This window comes from Bubalus kerabau, chromosome 11 (genome assembly GCF_029407905.1).
Source record: "Bubalus kerabau isolate K-KA32 ecotype Philippines breed swamp buffalo chromosome 11, PCC_UOA_SB_1v2, whole genome shotgun sequence".
Lineage (NCBI taxonomy): Eukaryota > Metazoa > Chordata > Mammalia > Artiodactyla > Bovidae > Bubalus > Bubalus kerabau.
In genome coordinates, this window is record NC_073634.1 from 74,864,984 (window position 1) to 74,890,168 (window position 25,185).

Below are 25,185 nucleotides of genomic sequence, written 5' to 3' on the forward strand. Positions count from 1 at the left end.
TTTTCAGCTTCTTACTTTAATACACTCATGTCTCTCACTTTACTACTTCTCAAAATATATGGTTCCTTTTTACATACATACACAAACACTTTTAAACATAAATAATCAAATTCAAGAGAATCAGATAGGTAGGTAAATTTAGGAAGCTAGGAGTACAGAAGAAAATGCCAGTCACCAGATTTTACAAATGAGCATCTGAATTCCTTCTCCGGACATTCAACTTGATATATTATCCTAAATATCCCATGTCACATGGTCCACAAGGTCTTCCTTTAAGATTCAGAAGCAATCAATACCCATACTTGTCATTAAGATGGGTCCTGCCATCTCCACTTTGGCCTATATCAGCATAAAAAGAAACAAAGAAAAATAGATAATTCACATTTCCAAGTCAGGAGGGAAAAGATATCCAGTCATCAGTAGGCCGAAAAGTAAAACAAATAGAAATATGACCTTTTGTATATAATTTCAAACTACAGTCTTTTCACCACTACTCTAACATTTACTAGCAAATAAAAAGCAAACATTTTAGTCCTACATTTCTATTAATTGCTAGCATATTAGAAACCCAACCCACAGAAAAAGCAACTTGTGGTAAGTACATGGGGAAACAAGTATCTCATATACTGCCTTAAGTGAAAGTCACTGAGTTATGTCCAACTCTTTGGGACCCCATGGACTATACAGTCCATGGAATTCTCCAGGCCAGAATAGTGGAATGGGTAGCCTTTCCCTTCTCCAAGGGATCTTTCCAACCCAGGGATCGAATCCAGGTCTCCCACATTGCAGGCGGATTCTTTACCAGCTGAGCCACAAGGGAAGCCCAAGAATACTGGAGTGGGTAGCCTTTCCCTTCTCCAAGGGATCTTTCCAACCCAGGGATCGAATCCAGGTCTCCCACATTGCGGGCGGATTCTTTACCAGCTGAGCCACAAGGGAAGCCCAAGAATACTGGAGTGGGTAGCCTATCCCTTCTCCAGAAGATCTTCCCAACCCAGGAATCGAACCATGGTCTCCTTTATTGCTGGATTCTTTACCAACTGAGCTATCAGGGAAGCCCTATATTACCTTAAGGGTGTACGTATGAACATAAACTAGACAATCCCTATAGAACGCAATTTATACTATCTTAAAAATGTTCATAGCCTCTGCTGCAATATGTTGACTTTTATGAGTTTGTTTTCTACAAGTGCACGTCTACACTTGCAAAATTATACTTATTAGAAGTTACTTATTGTAGACTTATTTGTAATGGCACAAGACTGGAAAGACAGCAAATATACATTGAGAGAACTGGTTAAATACGTAACGATATATCCATACCATAAAAAAAGAACTATGTTACCATAAAAAAAAAGAAAAGAAATCTGTAAGCAGCTATGGAAGGATTTCCATATACTATTAAATGCAAAAACAGTAAGGTATAGGATATGCTTCCATTTACGTTAAAAAAAAAAGTGATGAAATTTTGCTTTCAAAAGCATTTTATATAATGTATATAAGAAGTGATAAGAAACTAATATTTGGTTGTCTTTAAAGGAAAAAACTGAGTAGCTAAAGCACAGCTAGAAGACTTTTTTTTTTTTTGCCACTTTACAGAAAATTTAAAACATACATAAAAGTAAAGAGAAAAATATAATGAATTTCCATGTACCCAGAACTCAGCTTCAACAATTATCAGTATGTGGCAAATCCTGCTTTATCTATTGCCCCTCCTCTATCTTCCCTCATCCTCCACCACGGGATTATTTTAAGCAAGTCCCAGCTATCATTTCATCTGCAAACACTTCTATACAGTACAATATTCCTGGAAGATAAGTACTTTCTCTAAAAAAAAAATAACTCAATATCACTCATACTTTAAAAAAAATTAACAATAATTTCCTAGTATCATCAAATATCTACCTATTCCTCCAGAAGGGAGACTTTTCTACTATATACTCTTGTAAAGTTCTTATACTTATGTACATATTACCTATTCTGAAACCTAAATAAATAAATCTTAAAGTAAAAGAAAAGTAAAACCCATCTACCTTCAGGTGGGACCCACACACAGTAATCTGGGTCATCTTCTGGATATTTGGAGGAAAGTATCAGTGGAACCTGCAAAGAAAAGATGTTATTTTATTCAAAAGAATTTTAAGTCTAAGAACTATTGTCCTTATCTTTGTTAACAAACAAAAATTGAGAGAACAGTTTCCACTAATGAACTTGACATAAGTAACCAAAAATGGGGGATCACTCTCTGAATCTTTATTTTTTTTTTTTCCATAAAGCTTCAACAAGCTTATTGTCAGCCAGTGAGAGTGGCATTTTTTTCTAAAAGAGGCAGTCAATGCAGGTCAGAGTTCTAACCCCAGAGAGGAAAATTTGACATCTGCCTTTTGATCCAGGTGCAAAAAAGTTTACAAAGCAGCCTAACTGTTACCCTTTGAAGGGCCTGTGTGAAAGACTTGTTAGCTGGCATCTGGGAACTTGGATTTCAGAAGAGTTCCCACTACCCTACCTGACAAGAGTGGCCCACTGAGCCAAAACTATAAAAACAATGTGGTTTATGCCGAACACCTGCTTTCCTTCTAGGACAATGGAATTTGGGTAGATGCCAGGCAGGATTACTATGTGATCAGTCCCCAATACCAGTCCTGGGGACTGAGTCTCTAATGAGCTTCTCCGGTTTCACAAGTTGTCACCTATTGTGAAGGGAACTAAGCACAGCCTATGTGGCTGCTGGAAAAGGACCCTTAGAAGTTTGTACCTGGTTCCCAAGGACCCTTAGAAGTTTGTACCTGGTTCCCAAACTTCACTCCACGTGCCTTTTCCCTTTGCTGGCCGTGCTCAGTATTCATGTGAATGATGACACCACAGCTGTAAATTCCATCACATGCTGGGCCTCTTGTGAAACTACCCAGCCTGAGGGTGGACTTCCTGACACAACCTAGCAATTCCACTTCTGGGAACTTACATTATCCTAACACAATTATACGGAGAAGGCAACGGCACCCCACTCCAGTATTCTCGCCTGGAAAATCCCATGGACGGAGGAGCCTGGTAGGCTCCAGTACATGGGGTCGCTAAGAGTCCGGAATGACTGAGCGACTTCACTTTCACTTTTCACTTTCATGCACTGGAGAAGGAAATGGCAACCCACTCCAGTATTCTTGCCTGGAGAATCCCAGGGACAGGGGAGCCTAGTGGGCTGCCGTCTATGGGGTCGCACAGAGTCAGACACGACTGAAGTGACTTAGCAGCAGCAACACAATTATATATACACTAAGGTTATTCACTGTAACACTGTTATAATAAAAGGCTAGAAAGAACCCAAGTGTCCATTGGTAGGAAACTGGTTCAACAGAGTACACCCACACAGTAGGAGGGCTTCCCTGATCACTCAGTTGGTAAAGAATCCATCCCCAGTGCGGGACACCCTGGTTCAATTCCTGGGTCAGCAAAATCCCCTGGAGAATGGATAGGCTACCCACTCCAGTGTTCTCGGGTTTCCCTTGTGGCTCAGCTGGTAAAGAATCCACCTGTAATGCGGGAGATCTGGGTTTGATCCCTGGGTTGGGAAGATCCCTTGGAAAAGGGAAATGCTTTCCACTCCAGTATTCTGGCCTGCAGAATTCCATGGACAGTCCACAGGGTTGCAAAGAGTTGGACATGACTGAGCAACTTTTATTTCACTTCACTTCACATGGTAGGAAGCTCTCACTGCACTGATATATTAATACAAAGATTTCCACCACAGGTTAAAAAAATAAAAATTCAAAAATAAAAGAGCCCAGATTTCTAGAAGAAAGAGTAGTAGACATCTGGGAATTCTGCTAAGACAGCCCCTGGATTCATTCTTCTGGATATGGTTCATGACAAAGGGATTCATTTTTACTTTCAGAAGTGAAGATTATGACTAAAATACTTACTTTGCCTGGACCAGGAGCTTTCTTTTTCTTGAATTCATCTCTGCTTTTCTCATTCTCATTCTTTGATGCTAATTTATGAAAAAGAAAAAAAAAAAAGAGGCTATGGCTATTTCAGAAAAATAAAATAGAAAAGAAAAATTCCTCCTTAAACAGTATTATAATTATTGAAGAAAACATCACAATCTAATTCTCAAAAACTCTGACTACCATAAAGACTATATAAAGACAGAACTGTCCCTTCATTAATAACCTTAGTTTTCAAATCCTAAGCTTGAATTTAATCACAGCTTTTGAAAAGGTAAAGGAAAATGGAGTGACTTTACTATTTTACAATTTAATCATTATAGTTAAAAGCAGAAAAAAAAAAAAAAACCAGTCCTTTTAATAGGCCAATCTTTCAACCAATTTAAGAATGTTGGAATTACCCTCATGATAGGCACATACTCAACTCTGCAAGAGGTAAAATTGTAGAGGGTTTTGCAGAGCCAGAGGAAAACAAAGGTATTAGGGTGCTTTGTGGGTTGGGGGGGAACCCCAGGAGGCAGAGGAGGAAAAGAAGGACAAATGAGATGGCACCAAACAGACACCTCTCATATATTCCAACTCTGTCCATGGCCCTGGCAGCAGCATCGACCCCAGGTCTGCGCCCCGCAGCTCAGCTCCCACCCCATCTCTGACACCGGTTGGCTGCCGGTGTGAGGAGCAGCGGAGGAGTCACTGTTCCACTTGCCTGAGGGCTCCTCACACGATGCAGCTGCTTCACTAATCTCTTGGTAATCTTTATTCTGTTCCACTTGGCTGAGTTGAGACATGTTTTCTATAAAATGCAGAACCAAAGCATACTGTATTAACTTAATTTGCGGTGGGGACCCAAGAAAACAAAAGCAAGAAAAGCTAAGTACATACATAATCATCCAGTTTTCCTATCATTAGCTTCAATAAGCTTAATTAGGTTTTCAATAAACGTGCCTCCAGATGTCTAACAGAGAACCACCAATTTTCTACTTCAAAAACTGGCCATCTCTGAAGCAAAACTTTTTAGCAATACTTACTGAAAGCCTGAAAAAAGGACATATTCCTTAACCAAAAATTCTACTTCAAGGAATATATTCAAAGAAAATAATCAAAGATGAGCACCAAGATTTATTACATACAAGCATGTTTATAATAGCAAAAATTAATAAAAATATACATGCATAATAATAGTTAATTAAATGAATTATGGCACATTCATGTGATGGGCCACTTTGCCCCTTATTAAAACCACACTTAAAAGAATATTTTTTTAAGACACAGAAAAAAATAGATGATAAAATAGCGTGTACAATATGATCCCAATGTTGTTTTATAAGTAAATTAATAAATAAATGAATGCCTGGAGTAACCCCTAATCAGGTGCATTTACTAATGTATCTTATAAACCAAAACTTTTAATCGGCTATTTTTAGACACACACATTTGCTTTTGGGCCCTTAAACAAACAAATAAAAAAATACAATACTTACTGCTCCCCTATAATGCTGCTTATGTATCATCCTTACAATGAATGAATCAAAGACTAGATGCTAAAAAAAGTATGTATACCTGCCTTTTTTGAAAAGGTCAAGCATGGTGCCAATAACAAAGGAAAATGCAAAAACAAAAGATTTACTTCTCATAGATGAGGAAACAGTAACTTTTCTGTGCCTAAAACAGCTGAAAGTAACTTAAAAATACCAGGCAGGCCTGGTGTTTTCACATGGACATGCCTGGTTTTGGAAGTCCATATGCACACATTTCCACACATGCTTACTGCCAATGTTTTTTGTTTTCCCTAATGTTCCCTTTTTTCTCTGCAGTCTTAATCTTGCAAAGCAGTTCAACAAACCTGCAGGAAAATAACCCCTGCAGTTGACAAGGATTAAGGGCCTACTAAAAAGATAATAATATCTAGGGGTGGCAGATTCCTCTTTTCTTCTTTGGACTTTTATGTATGATCCAAAGTTTCTAAAATGAACATATATGCCTTTTATAAGCAGAAGAAATACTTAATATTTAAAAACCAATCAATTTCCTCTTTTACATTTTTCATTAGCGCTTTGCTGAGGTAGGTGAAAACTACATGTCAGGTTCTCGGCCAGGTACTGTGGCAAAAAGATGAATGAGGTATGATGTTTCCTGAGAAGTACAAGCTGCAGATACAATTATATTTAGCCTCTGCGGGGGAAAAATGACTAAGGGAAGGCTTTCCCTGAGACCACCTGGTCAGGCCCCGTCATCCACCCTGTTCCACCAGCCTCCGGTCACAGAGTGGCAGCAGCTCAGGACTGCTCCACAGCCGTTGAGGTTTCAGAGTCCACAGCTTTCAACTTTCAGTAACTCTGGAACACACTGGAAATACTCGCCCATATTTTGCAGTGAGAATAAATAATAACTGGCAATCAAAGAAAGACCAGGAAGGTATGTTACAGTCAGCTGTATCACATTATCACAAAGTGTCACAAAGTCAAAATGCATAAGCAAGGACTGGCTTTGCTTTTTCAAACCTATGCGTGATGAATGCAAATGCCCACTGCACAGCATAGGAAGGAGAGAGAAGACACTACCATGGTTTGTTTCTTTAGAACATGTGAAGTCTGTGGGAGGACTCGTCTCCTGCGCTGCTTCTTCCGGCTCTGTCTCCTGCTGCAGCCTACTGCTTCCAGCCTCCGTTTTCTTCTTTTCATGCTCCTCCTTTTCTTTCTCCTCTTCCTCTTCCTCCTCCTCTTCCTCCTCCTCTACTTCAGGCTCATCCTTCATTCTCATTAGAGTTGGAGGGAGTTCTGGACGCTTGGGGGGTAACTTCTATGAGGGGAAAAAAAAAATCCATGAACAAGTAGCTTTACAGTATGACCAGGATGGAACTCAGGTCTCCTGCATTAGCAGGGGATCCTCTACCATCTGAGCCAGCAGGGAAGGTCTCATAAAGTGATGGAAGGATTAAATGAAGGAAGAAAAATCATATGGCAGAACCAGGTGTATAGATTATGTTATTAACAAGTGTTAGCTGAGTGTGAATATTATAACATCTATCCACCAGGAAAAAAAAACCCCAAAAAACCACAGGAGACTCTTTCTTAAATGCAACATTGATCACAAATTAATAAACTGGTATTCTAATTCACAAATCGGTTACATGCAAATTGGCATGAATCAATTCATCAATTCTTTTTTCTTTTCAGCTGGGCAGCACGTAGGATATTAGATCCCAACCGGGGATTGAACCCACACCCCCTGCATTGGAAGCACAGAGTCTTAACCACTGGACCACCAGGAAGTCCTGATTCATCAATTCTTGATAACCCTAGGCTGAAGAGAAAAATCCAAGAACCACATCCTGGAAAAGATGTGATCGTAACAAGTCCACAGCCTCTTTTCACACTACTGTGCAATGAGTCATTGAGTTTTGAAAAGAAAAGAAAAAAATTCGCTCAGGATAACTCAAGAGCTAAAAGTTTAAGACCTTGACCTACAACTTACCCCTACTGTTCCCGTTTTTAATTTGAATTTGCTTCCTCCTTTCATGGCACCAAAGAGAGGCAATGTGAGCTTTTTAGCTTTGTTTTCTCCATCTGTAGCCTGACTTTCAATTCTAGGAAGAAAAAATAATTATTTATATATATATATATCTCTCACAGTGAGGCTAAGGTTTTATCTAAAAATACCACGAGAAAGAAACTTTTGGCAAAACAAAACTTTCCATAAAGTAAACACTTACGCATACACCAATGAAGAGGGATTCAGGCCAGCAGAGTTTGAATGGACAACACTGACACAGAGCTATTAAGGGTCAGATGAAGCTGCTACCGCAGTCTAGTAATTTACAAGGTGCTTAATTTACAACATGCTATCTGACTTCACATTCATAAAATGATACATACAGTACACAGGTCAGTGGCAAAGGACACTGACCTGGGTACTGCCGGTATGTTACTTATTCATAACATGCCAGTACACATAGACATGACCCATTCCCACTAAGTGGCAGGAAATGGATCCATGGTGTAAAGCCCTATTTTCCACCAACCTCGGAAAAGGACTCAATACCTTACTTACCTGGAGGCCACACTTATCATAACCACACACAACAGCTCTGAGCACAGAAGTTAAAAAAAAAAAAAAAAAAAGTATGTGTATGGGGAGGGGAGGCAGGACATCCTGACAAAGACTTAATGACAGACCCCACAGCTAGTGAGCTGTCAATGTTCTCATTGGCTGAATATAGTTTTAAAAGCTAAGCACCTGAGGGTAAAGCTAAGGAAGAGCAAAAAGAAGAGATTGTAAAAATTAGAAAAGATGCAAGGAAAAAAAGAAAGCAAAACAAAAAGGACAGCAGTTGAGCTGACAAGACACTCAGAGAGTAGGCAGAAGTGACAGGGACAAGATAGCATGAGGAGACAGAAGGAAGAAAGCCCTATGCTTTCTTTGCATGACGAGAGGACAACCCTGCATTCTGGAACATAAGGACAGCACTGGCACTCTTGATTCACAGGGACCCATACAAGAAACTGATTACTCTGCTCGACTGAAGCCCCAGTTTCAATCCTGCCTTCTTTTACCTAGTCTTCCCCTCTCAGAGGTGCTCTCCCACTTTCTCTACTGAGACAGACCCATTGCATTGATAAGGCCACCGGAGGAAATCCTGCCTGCCTGCCCTTAAAGATGCTTTGTCAAATATCCCTCATATCCCCTCCCCACAAGTGTCAGGAAGCACAGGAAAGCAAAGGCAAGAGCACACAGATATTTCTCTGCTCCATTAAATAGCCTGGCTGGCCTGGAGGACACGCAAAGACTCCCAAAGGAGATGAAAGTAGAAGATGGGATCACAATCAAGAGTTGCTGTGGGTGGAGGAGGAATGGAATTAGGTAGGAAGTTTAGAAGTTCAACCCTCAAGTGAGAAGAGGAGGGAGAAAATACACAGCCTCTGAAGGCCAGATGCTTTCTAAAGCAGTTTTTTCTTACTTTACTTTCTAAAGTAAGAAAGGGAGGAGAAACTGAAGACACATAGACAGCAGGAGGGGAGGTTCTGGAGGAAGCTGATGTTTTGTCTTCTAGCTTGGACTACTTCACAGAGCTGACTTAGCAGATTAAAGGATTACAGAATTGGAATTGAAACTCACTGTTAATTTGTTTGCTCTGGACTATGGTTCCTGAGTTTTTACCTTTGCTCCACAAAAACAATTCCACAAATAGCTGCTAAGTATATCAGTGACAGTAAAAATTATGACAAGATGACAATACATATATGCCAGCACATTGTTAACTGCTTTTCAGTTAATCTTTGTAACATCATTTCTTCTAATTTACAGACGAGGAAAGTAAAGATCAAAGAAGTTATACAACTTGCTTTAAAATTCCCAAAAAGTATGTTGTAAAGCAATTATCCTCCAAATAAAAATGAATTTTAAAAAAAGAACATTTAGGTACAATTTATGACCGACTGTCAAGCTAAACTACTGACAGACTCCAAATCTACTTTATAAACAAAATGATGCTTTATATATATTAAAAAAAAATTCCCAAAAAGTAATTGACAGAGTTGAGAATGAAACCTAGGAAGTCTAACTCTAGTGCTAATCTACCATCTATCAATAACATAATTCAAATATCATTTGTGTCCAATAATTCCCCTGAAACCAAAGTTAACGATAAAATCAACTTCAGGAGATTGTGCTTTTTCCCCCACTTTAAAGGAACAGATTCCACTTTTAAAAAGTATTTAAATATACTAAAGAGTTATCAATTTGTTCTTGAGAATGACAGATACAGGCATTAAAATGACAATCTGTACTCATATCTTTTCATCTGTGGTTTTAAAATCATAGATAAGAATGGTAATACACTGTAGTGCCTGTATTTCTCTTATTTTAAGTATAGTAATTGTATTTCTCTTTTTATACAGTTAAGAGTTATTTGTATTTCTTTTTCAGTGGGCTTTCAGTTGATACCCTTTGCCCATTTGTCTCTTTGGTGGATAGGTCCTTATATATTAGGGAAATTAGCCTTTTGTGCATGTTGTTTTTTAAAGAAGTTTCAGTTCGGTTCAGTCACTCAGTCATGTCCATCTCTTTGCGACCCCATGAACTGAAGCACGCCAGACCTCCCTGTCCATCACCAACTGCTGCAGTCTACCCAAACCCATGTCCATTGAGTTGGTGATGCCATCCAACCATCTCATCCTCTGTCGTCCCCTTCTCCTCCTGCCCTCAATCTTTCCCAGCATCAGGGTCTTTTCAAATGAGTCAGCTCTTCGCATGAGGTGGCCAAAGTACTGGAGTTTCAGCTTCAATATCAGTCCTTCCAATGAACACCCAGGACTGATCTCCTTTAGGATGGACTGGTTGGATCTCCTTGCAGTCCAAGGGACTCTCAAGAGTCTTCTCCAACACCACAGTTCAAAAGCATCAATTATTCGGTGCTCAGCTTTCTTTATAGTTCAACTCTCACATCTATACATGACCACTGGAAAAACCATAGCCTTGACTAGACGGACCTTTGTTGGCAAAGTAATGTCTCTGCTTTTTAAAGAAGTTTACTCTGCACTAAAAGATTAAGTAAAAATTTAGAGCCCTCCAATGAAACTGGAATCAATATAGTTTTCTTTAAAAATCTTGTAGCAGTTTATATTTCACAAATAAAATGTTTTTTTTTTACCCATTTCAAAACCACTGCCTTTTGTGCTTTAAAGAGTTTCTTATAATCTATTTCTAGTCCAAAGTGATTAGCTATGAAACAAAGATATAATTCAGAATGGTATCTATGTAAACATGCTTATTTAAAATTTCAAGTATAACTAAGACTTACTTACTTTTTTAGTTCTGGAATCTCTGCTGGCTTTACAATCTTTATCAACCCTTTAAGTCTCTGCTGTTCTTTTCTCAGTTCAAAAGTTCTCAGGTGAAGTTTCTTCCGGGACACACCATCTAATGCACTCCCTGACTTCATTTCTGACATGAACGCATCTAAAGAGTCCTGAGACGGAGACTCTGACAGAGCTGTCCAAGAAAGGGATAATACGTGTTCAGAAAGACGGCTGAAAATATTTTAAAATTCGGCCCAAGTTTCCATAGAAAAGTCACTAACTTGAAGCTGGACAGAGAATGATACTGATATTAGGAATAAGGAAACTGGTTGTACCAGATCTTAGAATGTCACTTTGCCTCAATGGGCTTCATTCTCCTCATCTATTAAATAAAAAGGTTGAAACAAATAATTTATAATATTCTTTGTAGTTCTAAAATTCTATGTTGCTCCTTAGAAAGGCTCCATATCTGTTATATCTTACTAACCAATACAGCCTTAGTACCTAGCAAAGTGCACTACACACAGTAGACACTCAATAAATATTTGTTTAATGAGTCACTCCCTTACCTTTGCTGGAGGCTTTCAGTCTCTCAGAAATTTCAGAGAGTTCCTTTTCAGCATCATTTAACTTCGCAACCTATAACACCAAATTAACAGGGTTAGCATGTTTTGTATCTTTCAAAATATGGTAGCTTTCCTTTTCTTCTTCCTCTTATTTTCATTATTGTGACAAGTTTTAAGAGGATTAATTCAGAAGTGCATTTAAACCTGCTCCTCATGGAGTTAACATTTTTCATTTATTTAATTCTAATTGAAGTGATTTCTGAATTAAAGAACCAAGAATTAAATAGAAGCAATATACAAAACACAGACTTTATTTTATTCAAAAGAACCCAAAGCATTTGTTTTCACTGATGAATCAAAAAGCTAGACATTGAGTAATGTTTTAAACTCTGAATACTAATTAATATAGTGAAAATGCAGGCCATCTTATGATAATTTTATGAAGGAAAATTGTTTAAGACTATACGCACACCTCATTTTATGAAGCTTCACTTTACTTGCAACTTGCAGATATTGTAAATAAGAGATTTGTCACAACTCTGCATTGATAGAACAATGGTTAGCATTTTTTAGCAATAAAGTATTTTTAAAATATATACTATTTTTTTAGAGATAGTACTACTATACACTTAAGAGACTACGGTACAGTGTGAATATACCTTTTATATGCACCAAGAAACCAAAAAATTCATGTGACTCATATTATTACAATATTCATTTTATTGCAGTGGTCTGGAATTGAACCCACAATGTCTTTGAGGTGTGCCTATATTACCAGAACTATACTCCTCAAAAATTCCTTTCACAATTCTTGACTACCAAAAGCCAAGCTGAGTTGCACCTCAGAATGTCACAATTTGGAACTTTTTCCTTTTCTTTTTCCAAAGATCGTATCCAAAGATATGGTAAGATCATATCCAAAGAATGCTCATTAATGGATCATTGAACTGTGGTGTTGGAGAAGACTCTTGAGGGTCCCTTGGACTGCAAGGAGATCCAACCAGTCCATTCTGAAGGAGATAAGTCCTGGGTGTTCTTTGGAAGGAATGATGCTAAAGCTGAAACTCCAGTACTTCGGCCACCTCACGCAAAGACTTGACTCATTGGAAAAGACTCTGATGCTGGGAGGGATTGGGAGCAGGAGGAGAAGGGGACGACAGAGGATGAGATGGCTGGATGGCATCACTGACTCGATGGACGTGAGTCTGAGTGAACTCCGGGAGTTGGTGATGGACAGGGAGGCCTGGCGTGCTGCGATTCACGGGGTTGCAAAGAGTTGGACACGACTGAGCGACTGAACTGAACTGAACTGAACCCACCTAGAGGTAGATACAGTTTCTAGCAACAAGCCAAACTTTTTTCCAACTTGGATAAGACTAAATGGTTGTTTATTACCATCAAACTTACAGATCACAAAAATAATACTTCACTACCAGATTTCAATGCTAGTGCTTTAAAAATTAAAAAACAAACATGAATAATACATTATTTATAATACTACCACAGCTACTTCTATAACTAAAACTTGCCAGTGATTCGAAGGTCTCTGGCTTCTCATCAGCCTTCCCAGCCTTCTTCATTCGACTCAGACGCTTCTTTTCAACCAGGCCAGTCCGATCAAGAAATGTGTCGTCATCACTGTCATAAAAGTCTTCATCTTCCCAGTTCTTGGCTTTCCTTTTCCGAGATACTAGAGGTAGATAAAATAAACAATAAAATTTAAAAAATAAAATAAAAAGAAAGAAGGCAAGTAGGCAGGCAGCTTAAAATACCACCACCAATTATTAAAAGAGAGGACTCAACAAGCTGCCAAAATACATATAAAAACAAAGGGCAGTATTCATGCTCAGAAAATCCCATGGACAGAGAAGCCTAGAGGGCTACAGTCCATGGCGGTCTCAAAAAATCCAACAAGACAGTGATTAAATGAGAAAACCTTGGAGACATTATTAAAAATGAGATGAACCAGACACAAAAGGGCACATATTGCATGATTCCACATACACGAGGTACCTAAACTAGTCAAATTCAGAGAGACAAAGTGCAACACTGGTTACCTGGTGCTGGAGGGAGGAAGAATAGGAAGTTACTATTTAATGGGTACAAGGTTTCAGTATGAGATGAAGAAAAAGTTCTGCGATGGATAGTAGTGATGGTTATACAACATGAATGCATTTAATGCCACTGAACTGTATACATAAAAATGCCTACAAAGGTAAATTTTATGATATGTATGTTTTACCACAATAAAAAAGTTAAAACAAACAAAGGAAGAGCTAATTTATTTAATGAGCAAAAGCTCTCAAAAATCAATTAGTGAAAAAGGAAAAAAATAAATGAGAAAAGGGCCAATAATCCAAAAGAAAATCTTAAAAATAATCAAAGTAGTTCACAGAAAAGAAATACAAATGGCCAACATTTAAAAAGATGTCAAACTTTTTTTTAACAATTAAAAACACCAACTAAAATAATGAGATACCATTTCATATATATTAGACTCAAAGTGAAAGTCACTCAGTCGTGTCCAACTCTTCACGACCCCATGGAATTCTCCAGGCCACAACACTGGAGTGGGTAGCCTTTCCCTTCTCCAAGGGATCTTCCCAATCCAGGGACTGAACCCAGATCTCCCGCATTGCAGGTGGATTCTTTACCAGCTGAGCCACAAGGGAAGCATATATTAGACTGGAAAGAACATGAAAAGATTAATAATGTCTAAGGAAATGGCAACCCGCTCCAGTATTCCTGCCTGGAGAATACCATGGACAGAGGAGCCTGGTGGGCTACAGTCCATGGGGTCGCAAATAGTCAAACACAACTGAGCGACTAACACTTTCACTTTCACTTGGTAAGGATATGGGGAAACACTCTCAAACAGTTGGTGGGAAAGCACACTGACACAATGCTTTTGATGGTCAATCTTACAACATCCATCAACATTAAAGATGTAATTAATCCAGCAATTCTATTTGTAAGGAGAAGGACATGGCAACCCACTCCAGTACTCTTGCCTGGAAAATCCCATGGACGGAGGGGCCTGGTAGGCTACAGTCCATGGGGTCGCGAAGAGTCGGACACGACTGAGCAACTTCACTTTCATTTTTCGCTTCACTTTTCACTTTCATGAACTGGAGCAGGAAATGGCAACCCACTCCAGTATTCTTGACTGGAGAATCCCAGGGATAGAGGACCCTGGTGGGCTGCCGTCTATGGGTCTATGGGGTTGCACAGAGTCCGACCTACTGAAGTGACTTAGCAGCAGCATACCATATTTACCAATGCAACACTGTAACAATGAAAATCTAGACAGTCCCTCAGCAGGGGACTATGGTAGCCATTATGTTTCTATCTATCCTATATCATTTAACTCTCCTGGGTGTGGTAAAAGTACCCTCTTTCTTTAGAAAATTCTTCTCCCATTCCACCTAGATTAGGTATAGACATGTGACCACAGCCAGATTCATGAGAATCTTTCCCCCAGAGTTATATTTAGATATAGGAGAAAAAGAGGCTCTCTTTCCAATGAGGTTATTACAGACAGAAGATACAAATCCAGGGCTGTAAGCATCCAGCTTTTCCATATGGGGTTAGAATCTCTCTGCAAAATAAAACCATGCACTCATGAGACAGACATACATATACACATATACAGGTTGCATATGTCCTCAGAATACTGAGTTCTGGTTTCACAGCACTAAGTTTTGCTTCCAGAACTTGCAGTCCTGGTTCATGCAGTTCTTTCTTCAATCCTGTGAGTTACTCTGTCTAGCTTCTGCAGCCAATAACCTTTTCCCCATATGAGTTTTCATTAGGTTTCTAATATTTGCAAACAAAACAGTCCTTATTAATAATAAACCTGGTAATTTCCAAGTTGAGATGGTATACTGAACACACATATCTAATTTCATTCTCTCCCCACACCCCACTAAGACTGCAGCAAAGAGATCTCTTTTTTAAAAGACACTAATCTACCACCTGACCTGTCTCTTGAGAAATCTGTATGCAGGTCAGGAAGCAACAGTTAGAACTGGACATGGAACAACAGATTGGTTCCAAATAGGAAAAGGAGTGCGTCAAGGCTGTATATTGTCACCCTGCTTATTTAACTTATACGCCAAGTACATCATGAGAAACGCTGGATTGGAAGAAACACAAGCTGGAATCAAGATTGCCCGGAGAAATATCAATAACCTCAGATATGCAGATGACACCACCCTTATGGCAGAAAGTGAAGAGGAACTCAAAAGCCTCTTGATGAAAGTGAAAGTGGAGAGTGAAAAAGTTGGCTTAAAGCTCAACATTCAGAAAACGAAGATCATGGCATCTGGTCCCATCACTTCATGGGAAATAGATGGGGAAACGGTGGAAACAGTGTCAGATTTTACTTTTGGGGGCTCCAAAATCACTGCAGATGGTGACTGCAGCCATGAAATTAAAAGACGCTTATTCCTTGGAAGGAAAGTTATGACCAACCTAGATAGCATATTCAAAAGCAGAGACATTACTTTGCCAAAAAAGGTCCGTCTAGTCAGTTCAGCTCAGTTCAGTCGCTCGGTTGTGTCCAACTCTTTGTGACCCCATGAATCGCAGCACGCCAGGCCTCCCTGTCCATCACCAACTCCCGGAGTTCACCCAGACTCACGTCCATCAAGTCAGTGATGCCATCCAGCCATCTCATCCTCTGTCATCCCCTTCTCCTCCTGCCCCCAATCCCTCCCAGCTTCAGAATCTTTTCCAATGAGTCAGCTCTTCGTATGAGGTAGCCAAAGTACTGGAGTTTCAGCTTTATCATCATTCCTTCCAAAGAAATCCCAGGGCTGATCTCCTTCAACCAGATCCAACCAGATCTGATTGGTTCTGATCCAACCAGAATGGACTGGTTGGATCTCCTTGCAGTCCAAGGGACTCTCAAGAGTCTTCTCCAACACCACAGTTCAAAAGCATCAATTCTTCGGCGCTCAGCCTTCTTCACAGTCCAACTCTCACATCCATACATGACCACCGGAAAAAAACATAGCCTTGACTAGACAAACCTTTGTTGGCAAAGTAATATCTCTGCTTTTAAATATGCTATCTAGGTTGGTCATAACTTTCCTTCCAAGGAGTAAGCGTCTTTTAATTTCATGGCTGCAGTCACCATCTGCAGTGACTTTGGAGCCCCAAAAAATAAAGTCTGACACTGTTTCTACCGTTTCCCCATCTATTTCCCATGAAGTGATGGGACCGGATGCCATGATCTTCGTTTTCTGAATGTTGAGCTTTAAGCCAACTTTTTCACTCTCCACTTTCACTTTCATCAAGAGGCTTTTGAGTTCCTCTTCACTTTCTGCCATAAGGGTGGTGTCATCTGCATATCTGAGGTTATTGATACTTCTCCCAACAATCTTCTTTCCAGCTTGTGTTTCTTCCAGTCCAGCGTTTCTCATGATGTACTCTGCATAGAAGTTAAATAAGCAGGGTGACAATATACAGCCTTGACGTACTCCTTTTCCTATTTGGAACCAGTCTGTTGTTCCATGTACAGTTCTAACTATTGCTTCCTGACCTGCATACAGATTTCTCAAGAGGCAGATCAGGTGGTCTGGTATTCCCATCTCTTTCAGAATTTTCCACAGTTTATTGTGATCCACACAGTCAAAGGCTTTGCCATAGTCAATAAAGCAGAAATACTGGAACTCTCTTGCTTTTTCCATGATCCAGCAGATGTTGACAATTTGATCTCTGGTTCTTCTGCCTTTTCTAAAACAGCTTGAACATCTGGAAGTTCACGGTTCACATATTGCTGAAGCCTGGCTTGGAGAATTTTGAGCATTACCTTACTAGCGTGTGAGATGAGTGCAATTGTGCGGTAGTTTGAGCATTCTTTGGTATTGCCTTTCTTTGGGATTGGAATGAAAACTGACCTTATCCAGTCCTGTGGCCACTGCGGAGTTTTCCAAATCTCCTGTGGTCATGTATGGATGTGAGAGTTGGACTGTGAAAAAGGCTGAGCGCCAAAGAATTGATGCCTTTGAACTGTGGTGTTGGAGAAGACTCTTGAGAGTCCCTTGGACTGCAAGGAGATCCAACCAGTCCACTCTAAAGGAGATCAGCCCTGGGATTTCTTTGGAAGGAATGATGCTAAAGCTGAAACTCCAGTACTTTGGCCACCTCACGCGAAGAGTTGACTCATTGGAAAGGACTCTGATGCTGGGAGGGATTGGGGGCAGGAGGAGAAGGGGACGACAGAGGATGAGATGGCTGGATGGCATCACTGACTCGATGGACGTGAGTCTGGGCGAACTCCGGGAGTTGTTGATGGACAGGGAGGCCTGGCGTGCTGCGATTCATGGGGTCGCAAGGAGTCGGACATGACTGAGCGACTGAACTGAATCTACAAAGACAGGAAGAATAGGAATGGGGACAGCAACACCACCACATTTTTGGAAATTAGAAAGCAGACAGATGAGTGGAAACTAACTTAGCAAAACTAAAAAAAAAAAAAAAAAAAAGGAATCCTAACCCAACAGGGGGGAAAAAACAGAACCAATCTGATCATACTACAGAATCCTCAAAAGGATCTAGAACTGGGGCTGGATAGCAGTGACAAAATAAAGAGGCCTGAGTAAAAGCTGATGGAGAAACAGATCATCTACCCCACCTATTCATGTCCTTCCCACCCCCAGGAAAAACCCCGAGTTTAAGATAGAAAGTATCTGGACTATGGATTGACTAGTATAATTGAGGGCATGGGTACTATGTTCAAAAACTAGCATTGTCCTGAAAATGGCTAAATGTTGAGAACATGCTCAGCTATCTCTACCACATAGGTCCAGGAATGCTGGCAGCCAGTCCTCTCTCTTCATGCAGGAGACTGAGGGGTACTCTGGAGAATCTTGCCCAGAGAAAAAGGAAAATCTACAGATACTTACATCAGGAGTTCCCCTGCAAAATGCCCACCCACATCCTTCTATAGTGTTGCTCAAACTTAAATAGCCCCACCTGCTCATCACCTTTTTGTCCCTAAGTAGTTTTTACAACTAAGAACTACATGACACCTGAGAAAGACCTCTACCATGCAGGATAGACATCAAATAAACAGAAAAACAACCTGGAGAAAAGATATCAGCAGACCAATGAGACGTTAATATTCCATGAACAACAATGGCATATTACATTTTAAAAATGAATATCCAAAGAACAAAATGAGCTTTGGAAATTGAAATCTTGATAGCAAAATACAGAAAGAAAGTTGTAGAAATATCCCAGAAAGAACAAAAGAGACACAGAAACAGGACAGAGAAGGGAAAAAAGAAACACAGACAACCAGCCCAAAAGGTTCAATATCTAACAAACAAACTTCCAGAGAACAGAAAGATAAAATGAGGGAATGGCACAATTCCCAAAATGTTCCTGAACTGTCCAGATTTCCAGATCAAACAGAGCCAACAAGTACCCAGGGAAATGGATAAAAATAAACCCACAGAAAGGTACATCATAGTTAAGTTTCAGAACTTTAAGAACAAAGGGAAACTCTTACAAACTTCTAGTGAGAGGAGGGGGAAAAAGATAACATATTTGGAAGGAATGATGCTAAAGCTGAAACTCCAGTACTTTGGCCACCTCATGCGAAGAGTTGACTCAGTGGAAAGGACTCTGATGCTGGGAGGGATTGGGGGCAGGAGGAGAAGGGGACGACAGGGGATGAGATGGCTGGATGGCATCACTGACTCGATGGATGTGAGTCTCAGTGAACTCCGGGAGTTGGTGATGGACAGGGAGGCCTGGCGTGCTGCGATTCATGGGGCCGCAAACAGTCGGACATGACTGAGCGACTGATCTGATCTGATGATAGATCAGTAACCTGAATAGTTTAGGACTTCAACAGCAGTGCTGGATGTCATATAAGAGCAATGCCCTCAAAGTTGTGAAGGAAAATTACTTCCAATTGAGAGTTCTATTCCCAAACTATTAACCAAAAGTAAAGCCGGAATAATTTTACGTCCAAAGTGGAGAGTTTAATAAAGCTGACTTGCTATCTATCCTTTCTTAGGAATCTACTAGAGGATGTCCACCAAAACAACAGTAGAGCAAGAAAAATGAAAGATGTGAACTCCACTGAAGATTATTACCATCCATGCCCTTATTGTTGGTACCAGCTTCCTAACCTGCCAAAACTACAGAAAGATGTGTTCCACTAAAACAAACGAATAAACCAAGAAATATGAGAATTCATGAAACAGAAAATCCAACCCTAGAGAAAAAGAAAGGAAATCTCAAGGAAGATAACAAATGAAGCCCTAGATTACTGTTCTGCAGCAGGCATCCTTAAAAGAAGAGTGTTCTTCAGGAGAAATGTCTCCCAAAAAATCAGAACTGATAAATTACTTAACCTAATTGACCATATGGAAGAACACACTAAAAGGTTATTGAAATGTGTGGGAAGAATGAGAAACAGGTACCAAAAAAATCAAACACATGACACACAAACACAATTATTAACTCAAAACTGCTCAGTTGTAATTAATATTTGCATAAACATAACCTTGTAAACATTAAATACTTGTTTACATGACTAAAAATATAACAGCATGCTCATGCTTTTTAGAAATATGAAAATTTTTAAACTTTTTTTTATTGAAGTATAGCTGATTTATAACACTGCATTAGTTTTAGGTATACAGCATAGTAATTAATTTTTGTTTTGCACGTTATATTCCCTTACAGGTTATTACAAGATATTGGATTAGACATATGGATATATTTAAATGCCAGAAGAAATAATTGAAAGAGTTAAAGGACTTCTAGAGTCGAAGACTGCAGAGGGGCAGGATAAGAACAGGTATATTCTAAGACTTTGGTAGTTTTAAAGTATATGTAATTTACTTTGCAATAATAAAAAGTAACTTCGGAATAAAAAAAATAATTACCCAATTTTTTAAAAAATAAGGCAAATTTAATGCAATGATATAAAAATTACCAAAATAAGGTAAATTTAACACAATATAAAAACTATCCATGATACATTCTTGTGTTAAAAAGTCACAAAAGGGGCTTCCCTGGTGGTCCAGTGGTTAAGAATCCACCTTGTAATGCAGGGCACACCGGTTTGATCCCTGGTCCTGGAAGATCCCACATGCCATGGAGCAACTAAGCCCGTGTGCCACAGCTACTGAGACAGCAGTCTACAGACAGTGCTCCGCAAAAAAAAGAAGCCACCGTGATGAGACGCCCGCACACTGTAACCAGAGAGTAGCCCCTACTCTCTGCAACTAGAGAAAGCCCGCACAGAGCAACAAAGGCCCACTGCAGCCAAAAATAAATAAAATTTTTTTAAAGTCACAAAAGAATATAAATATAAATGCATTTGCTGTGAGTGTTTGTATTTTGTTAAAGGTTCTAGTTCTGAACACATGTCTATAGAGAATGTCTGGGAGAATATAAATAAACAAAGGTTACCTTTGGTTAAAGAGATAGAGAATGTTTTTCTTCTCATTTCATAGAATTCTGTACAATTTACATTTTTCCCCTAAAAGAGGTTTTATTACTTTATGTGTTCAATCTTCCTTCTTTCTATCCATCTTTTTTTTAAAAAGGGAAAGAGAGTCCCCACATACTCACCCGCCTCCTGCCGCAGCAATCCCAAAGTATCGAGGATTCGACAAGCTTCCAGTGAGCACTGAATCATTGCTTCTTTTTTCTTTCCTGAGTGAATGGCCTCTGCCACTAGCTGTTTTCCAGTTGAATCATCCACAGGTAATCTGCATTGGTATGGGAGGGATTTAAGCACAGAACTAAGCTCCAATCACATGAAAAACATTAATATTTTATGATAAGTCATATTTTTGAGATAGCTTTTTAATCTCAGTTCATTTTGTTCTATCCTGCCAAAGCTGAATTTCAATTCTTTTCCTTACACCTTTTACCGATCCCTCTATAAACCCAATGTGTTACTAAACTATCAATCCCCAAATTCATGAATAGTCTCAAAAAGACTAAAATTGCCCTTTGGGTTGTTGTCTGTAACCATAAATTAAACTTGAAATTAGCCACTTTCCAGAAATGGATGTTATGAGAAAAGAACATACCTCACCCTGCAGAGCCAAGTGCTATGACCCTGTTCATCAAATTCATATTCTAATTCTTCTCCTGTGGGAGGAGGAAAGACAAAACAATTTTAATAGCATCTGAAAATTACCAGTTGATACAAAGGGAAAAGATAGCAGAGGTTGAGTAAGAATACAAATGTCTCAAGCCACATCGAACACTAAATTTCAAAGCATTTCACTTCCTATTCCTAGGAATTATTATCTGATAATAAAACTAGGACAAGCTTGAGACAGAGAACGGCAAACTCAAAACAATCGAGTCTCCACACACAGGTTTGTCCACTAAATAGAAGCTTTCACACTTGTAAGTTGTAGACTTAATGTTAACTTGTCACACTTGCTTAGTTTTTAGAAGTGTAACTATTAAGTGAAGAATGCAAATAGTTCATATGTATATATTTATACTCATACACACACATACATATAAGTGTTCCCTAAAAGCTTATCTACTGAAACAATTCTTTGCAGAAACGTTCTTTTTTTAATTATTATCTCAAAGGCTTTATTCCAGTTTTAATTATTTTTTTAATGGAAACAATCTTTAAATCACATAAAGTGGAAATCCATGTTAAGAATGACAAAAGATCAGGGGAATTAGAAACAAAGAAATTGTAACAAATTGGGTACGTCTCCCAACCACTCCTGTCCTGTATCTTCCGAGAAGGATGAGATGAATTGGAAAAAAGTACTTCCTTTTTCCAAGATGTGAAAAAAGACCAACAGAATTTTTACAATTTCCAAAACAAACCTGAAGCAACTGACCACACAGCCAAGAACTGAACAAGGAGGACGATAGATAAAATACAGCATTTCTAAGTACTTGAAGTCTAGAAAAGCACCCTCTTGTGGATTCATTTTTACCAACAGGGTCAAAATCTATACACATACCTTCTCGGTCAAAAAAACCTTGGAGAGCCTTTTTTGGATCCTTTATATAAAAAGCCTCCCTTTCTTGTTGAAACTCTAAGACAATGGGGTTCTCTTCAGCCTCATCCTCTACAGCATCTTCTCCTACAGGATACAGGAAAGAAAGCAAAGACAATCAGACATAAGAGCCTATCTGACTGGCACTCACTATCCTTTTAGGCAGCACAAAGATAAGTTACCAATGACGAAAAGAAAGGTGGGGTGGGGAAGAACAAGCACAAAACCATCCATCTGAATATCTTTGGTTTTCTACATTGTGTGACAAGTTAAAACTTGTTTTCATGGCACCTTACTTTTGTTCTCCATCAATATATGTACTTTAAAAGCAAGACTGCCTACCACATTCTCTATGTAAAAAAAAGAAAAATCTAAACTCCTCAGTCCTGCATTCTCATTCTCTCACAGCCAGGTCTTATACTTTGTCTTCAATATAATTTTCCATTACTTATCATGTCCACCAACAGACTGATCTACTCGGTACTTCCTTAAAAATCACCAATCCCTGCCCTGGACACCGTTCCAATGCTCAGTTTCCTAAGGGCTTCTTTTCCTTTCCTTCAAGTCCCAGCTTAAAACCCTTCTGTTTATAAACTTATACACTGTCCCAAAGTTCTGTCAGTGCTGCCCAACAGGCATTATAACGAAAGCCATATATGCAATCTTACATTTTCTATTGGCCACATTAAAAACGTAAGAGAAACAGGTGAAATTATCATGTAATCAAAATAAAAGTATTATGAATGAGATATTTTACATTCTCTTTCCACACTAAGTCTTTGAAACCCAGTGTGTGTTTTACCTTTACGGCACATGTGAGTTTGGAGTGGCCACCCCGTAAGTGCCCAGTGTGACTGATGACGACAACACTGGATAGTGCAGGTCTAGGTACTCAGGGGCTGCTCCCTTCTCTGAACCCTTACTTCAGCATACTAGTGGTTTCCAGCTTGTTTGGCACTTACCACGAGTAATTTCATAAGATTTATCTGTCTTCCCCACAACACAGTTAAGGTCATCCAGCTTTTCAGACTCCACTCCTGAATAACTATCTGCCAAAATGTCTGGTGTTACAGAAAATTCAATTTATCCCTCTGATTAGATATTTCACATTTCAGGGTGTTTACACAAAGTACAAAAAATTCGACAGAACTCCTATATTAGATAATATCCCGTTTTATTTGATTGAATGTAGTTTCACTCCCTCTAGCAATAATCAGTACTTAATTAATGAAATAAATTTTAATTGTTAAACTATACACTAAGAGTTTTGAACAAGGGAGTGCATTGTAAAACACATGAAGAGAAATCAATTAGGCCCATAATTCAGTTTTTTGGCATCATAAAAGTTAATAAATCTAAGTTTTGGTAACCTATGTGCAAACTGTATTTGCCCTTTCTCAAAGAGTCATAAAAGCTGTATGATTTTTAAAAATTAACTGTACCAATAGAAACGGATTTATTAACCTCTGGCAGCAGTTTTAATGCCTTACCCATTCCCCAGGTGCAGCCCATTTCATCGTCCTGACTACTAGTATTTCTCTTTCTTTCAGCGGTATCCATTTCCTCTTCTTCATCTGAGTCTTCTCCCAGCATCTTCTTTTCCAACATTATTTGTTGCTGCTTGCGCAGTTCCTTCAGTTGTGTTACTGTCAACTCGGATTCTGCCTCTCGATCCTCCTCTGGTCCCTGATGAATCAAGCGAAAGAATTCTTTTAGAGTTTAAGATGGCTGAAGTCACTTTCAGAAACAAGGCAATGCATACAGACGTCTGGTGATGAGGAACGCACTTTCATAAAGGACAATCTCCTTTCTCAGGGAAAACTTAAGGAGCTCAGGAACGCACCCGGGTGGGCTCCAGAGATTTCAATTCTAGGGTTTTCTACCTACCTGAAGAAGAAAGAGCCGGGTGCTGCCTCCAAAGCGAAGAACATGTCCGACGTGGACCCGACAATAGGTGCGGGGTGGGATGCGGGTTTTGTTAAGAAAAGTGCCGTGGGTGCTTCCCAAATCGTAGAGATAGAAGCCAGGCCCGTGGCCGTCGCCTTCTGCATCGAGGCCGGACACCCTGTGCTGCAGCACGGCGTGGTAGCGAGACACCGAAGGATGCTCCAGGCACACGTCGCAGCTAGGGAGCCTCCCGAAAAGGCAGCAACTCAGTCCTTTCAAGTTCCGGGTGCCCAGGATGGTGCCGCCTTTTAGTGTCTCGAGGCTGTAGGGGGCCGTGGTGGGGCCGCCCCACGGCGGCTCTCGGTATGGGGAAGCCCGGGCCGGGCAGCCAGGGGAAGGAGCCGCCGTGTGGGGTCGCGGCTGCTCCTCCGCTGGACCCCTAGTCTCCCCGCTGTCCGGCAGGGCCGGCGGGACATCCGGCTCCCCGGAATCAGAGTCCGGCAGCGCCGTGGACCTTTCCTTCACCTCCTCCGGGTTTGGAGGATTGTTGGCCGGGGCCTTAATCCGCGCCGCCGAGGGCATCGGCAGGGATGGTTTCTTGAAGTCGTCATCGAGTTCCGGCGAAGCCAGCGGCTCGGACTGAGAGGGACTATCAGCCATCCTCAATCAGGAGCAGCCTCAAAATCTGTCCCTGGGAAACCTCACCCTCTTCAGGTCTCTACATTCCCCTCCACGTCTCCCTCTCTCCAGCCTCCAGACGCTTCTTTAGCAGCGACAGTGGAGTTGATCCTTTACGACCCAGAGCTTTGTGAAGAAGCGAGTTATCCCTGGAAGTTGTAGTAAGAGGAAAACAAGAAAAAGGCGGTCAGTGTACTGTCAGAATGGGGACATCTTTAGAGGTTGCAACCGAGTCGTAATAACTTCCTGCAGCGGAGCCTGATTGAGAAGACGCGCTTCCGGCAGCCTTGAACCGCTGGTCAAC

At 40.0% G+C, this 25,185-nt stretch overlaps 1 protein-coding gene across 1 annotated transcript; it reads right to left on the bottom strand.

Annotated features, from left to right (window-relative positions):
* Positions 1–25,014, bottom strand: SLC4A1AP (solute carrier family 4 member 1 adaptor protein). Its single transcript, XM_055540642.1, has 14 exons — positions 24,204–25,014; positions 23,807–24,002; positions 22,281–22,403; positions 21,372–21,432; positions 20,905–21,044; positions 12,834–12,994; positions 11,308–11,377; positions 10,745–10,931; positions 7,416–7,527; positions 6,503–6,740; positions 4,648–4,734; positions 3,918–3,985; positions 2,034–2,103; positions 1–339 (listed from the first exon to the last, which is right to left on the bottom strand). Exons 1-14 carry the CDS (start codon positions 24,861–24,863, stop codon positions 290–292), a joined length of 2,223 nt encoding a protein of 740 aa, XP_055396617.1. The 5' UTR covers positions 24,864–25,014; the 3' UTR covers positions 1–289.
* Between the last annotated feature and the right edge of the window lie 171 nt (positions 25,015–25,185).

What these genes read in the sequence shown, in the direction of transcription:
- SLC4A1AP (XM_055540642.1), bottom strand. Translation starts at nt 24,863, where the DNA reads ATGGCTGATAGTCCCTCTCAGTCCGAGCCGCTGGCTTCGCCGGAACTC. An exon ending in CCCGGCTCTTTCTTCTTCAG is followed by an intron (nt 24,003 to 24,203) that starts GTAGGTAGAAAA and finishes TTGATTCATCAG; the next exon opens with GGACCAGAGGAGGATCGAGA. An exon ending in GGGCTGCACCTGGGGAATGG is followed by an intron (nt 22,404 to 23,806) that starts GTAAGGCATTAA and finishes TGTATCCTGTAG; the next exon opens with GAGAAGATGCTGTAGAGGAT.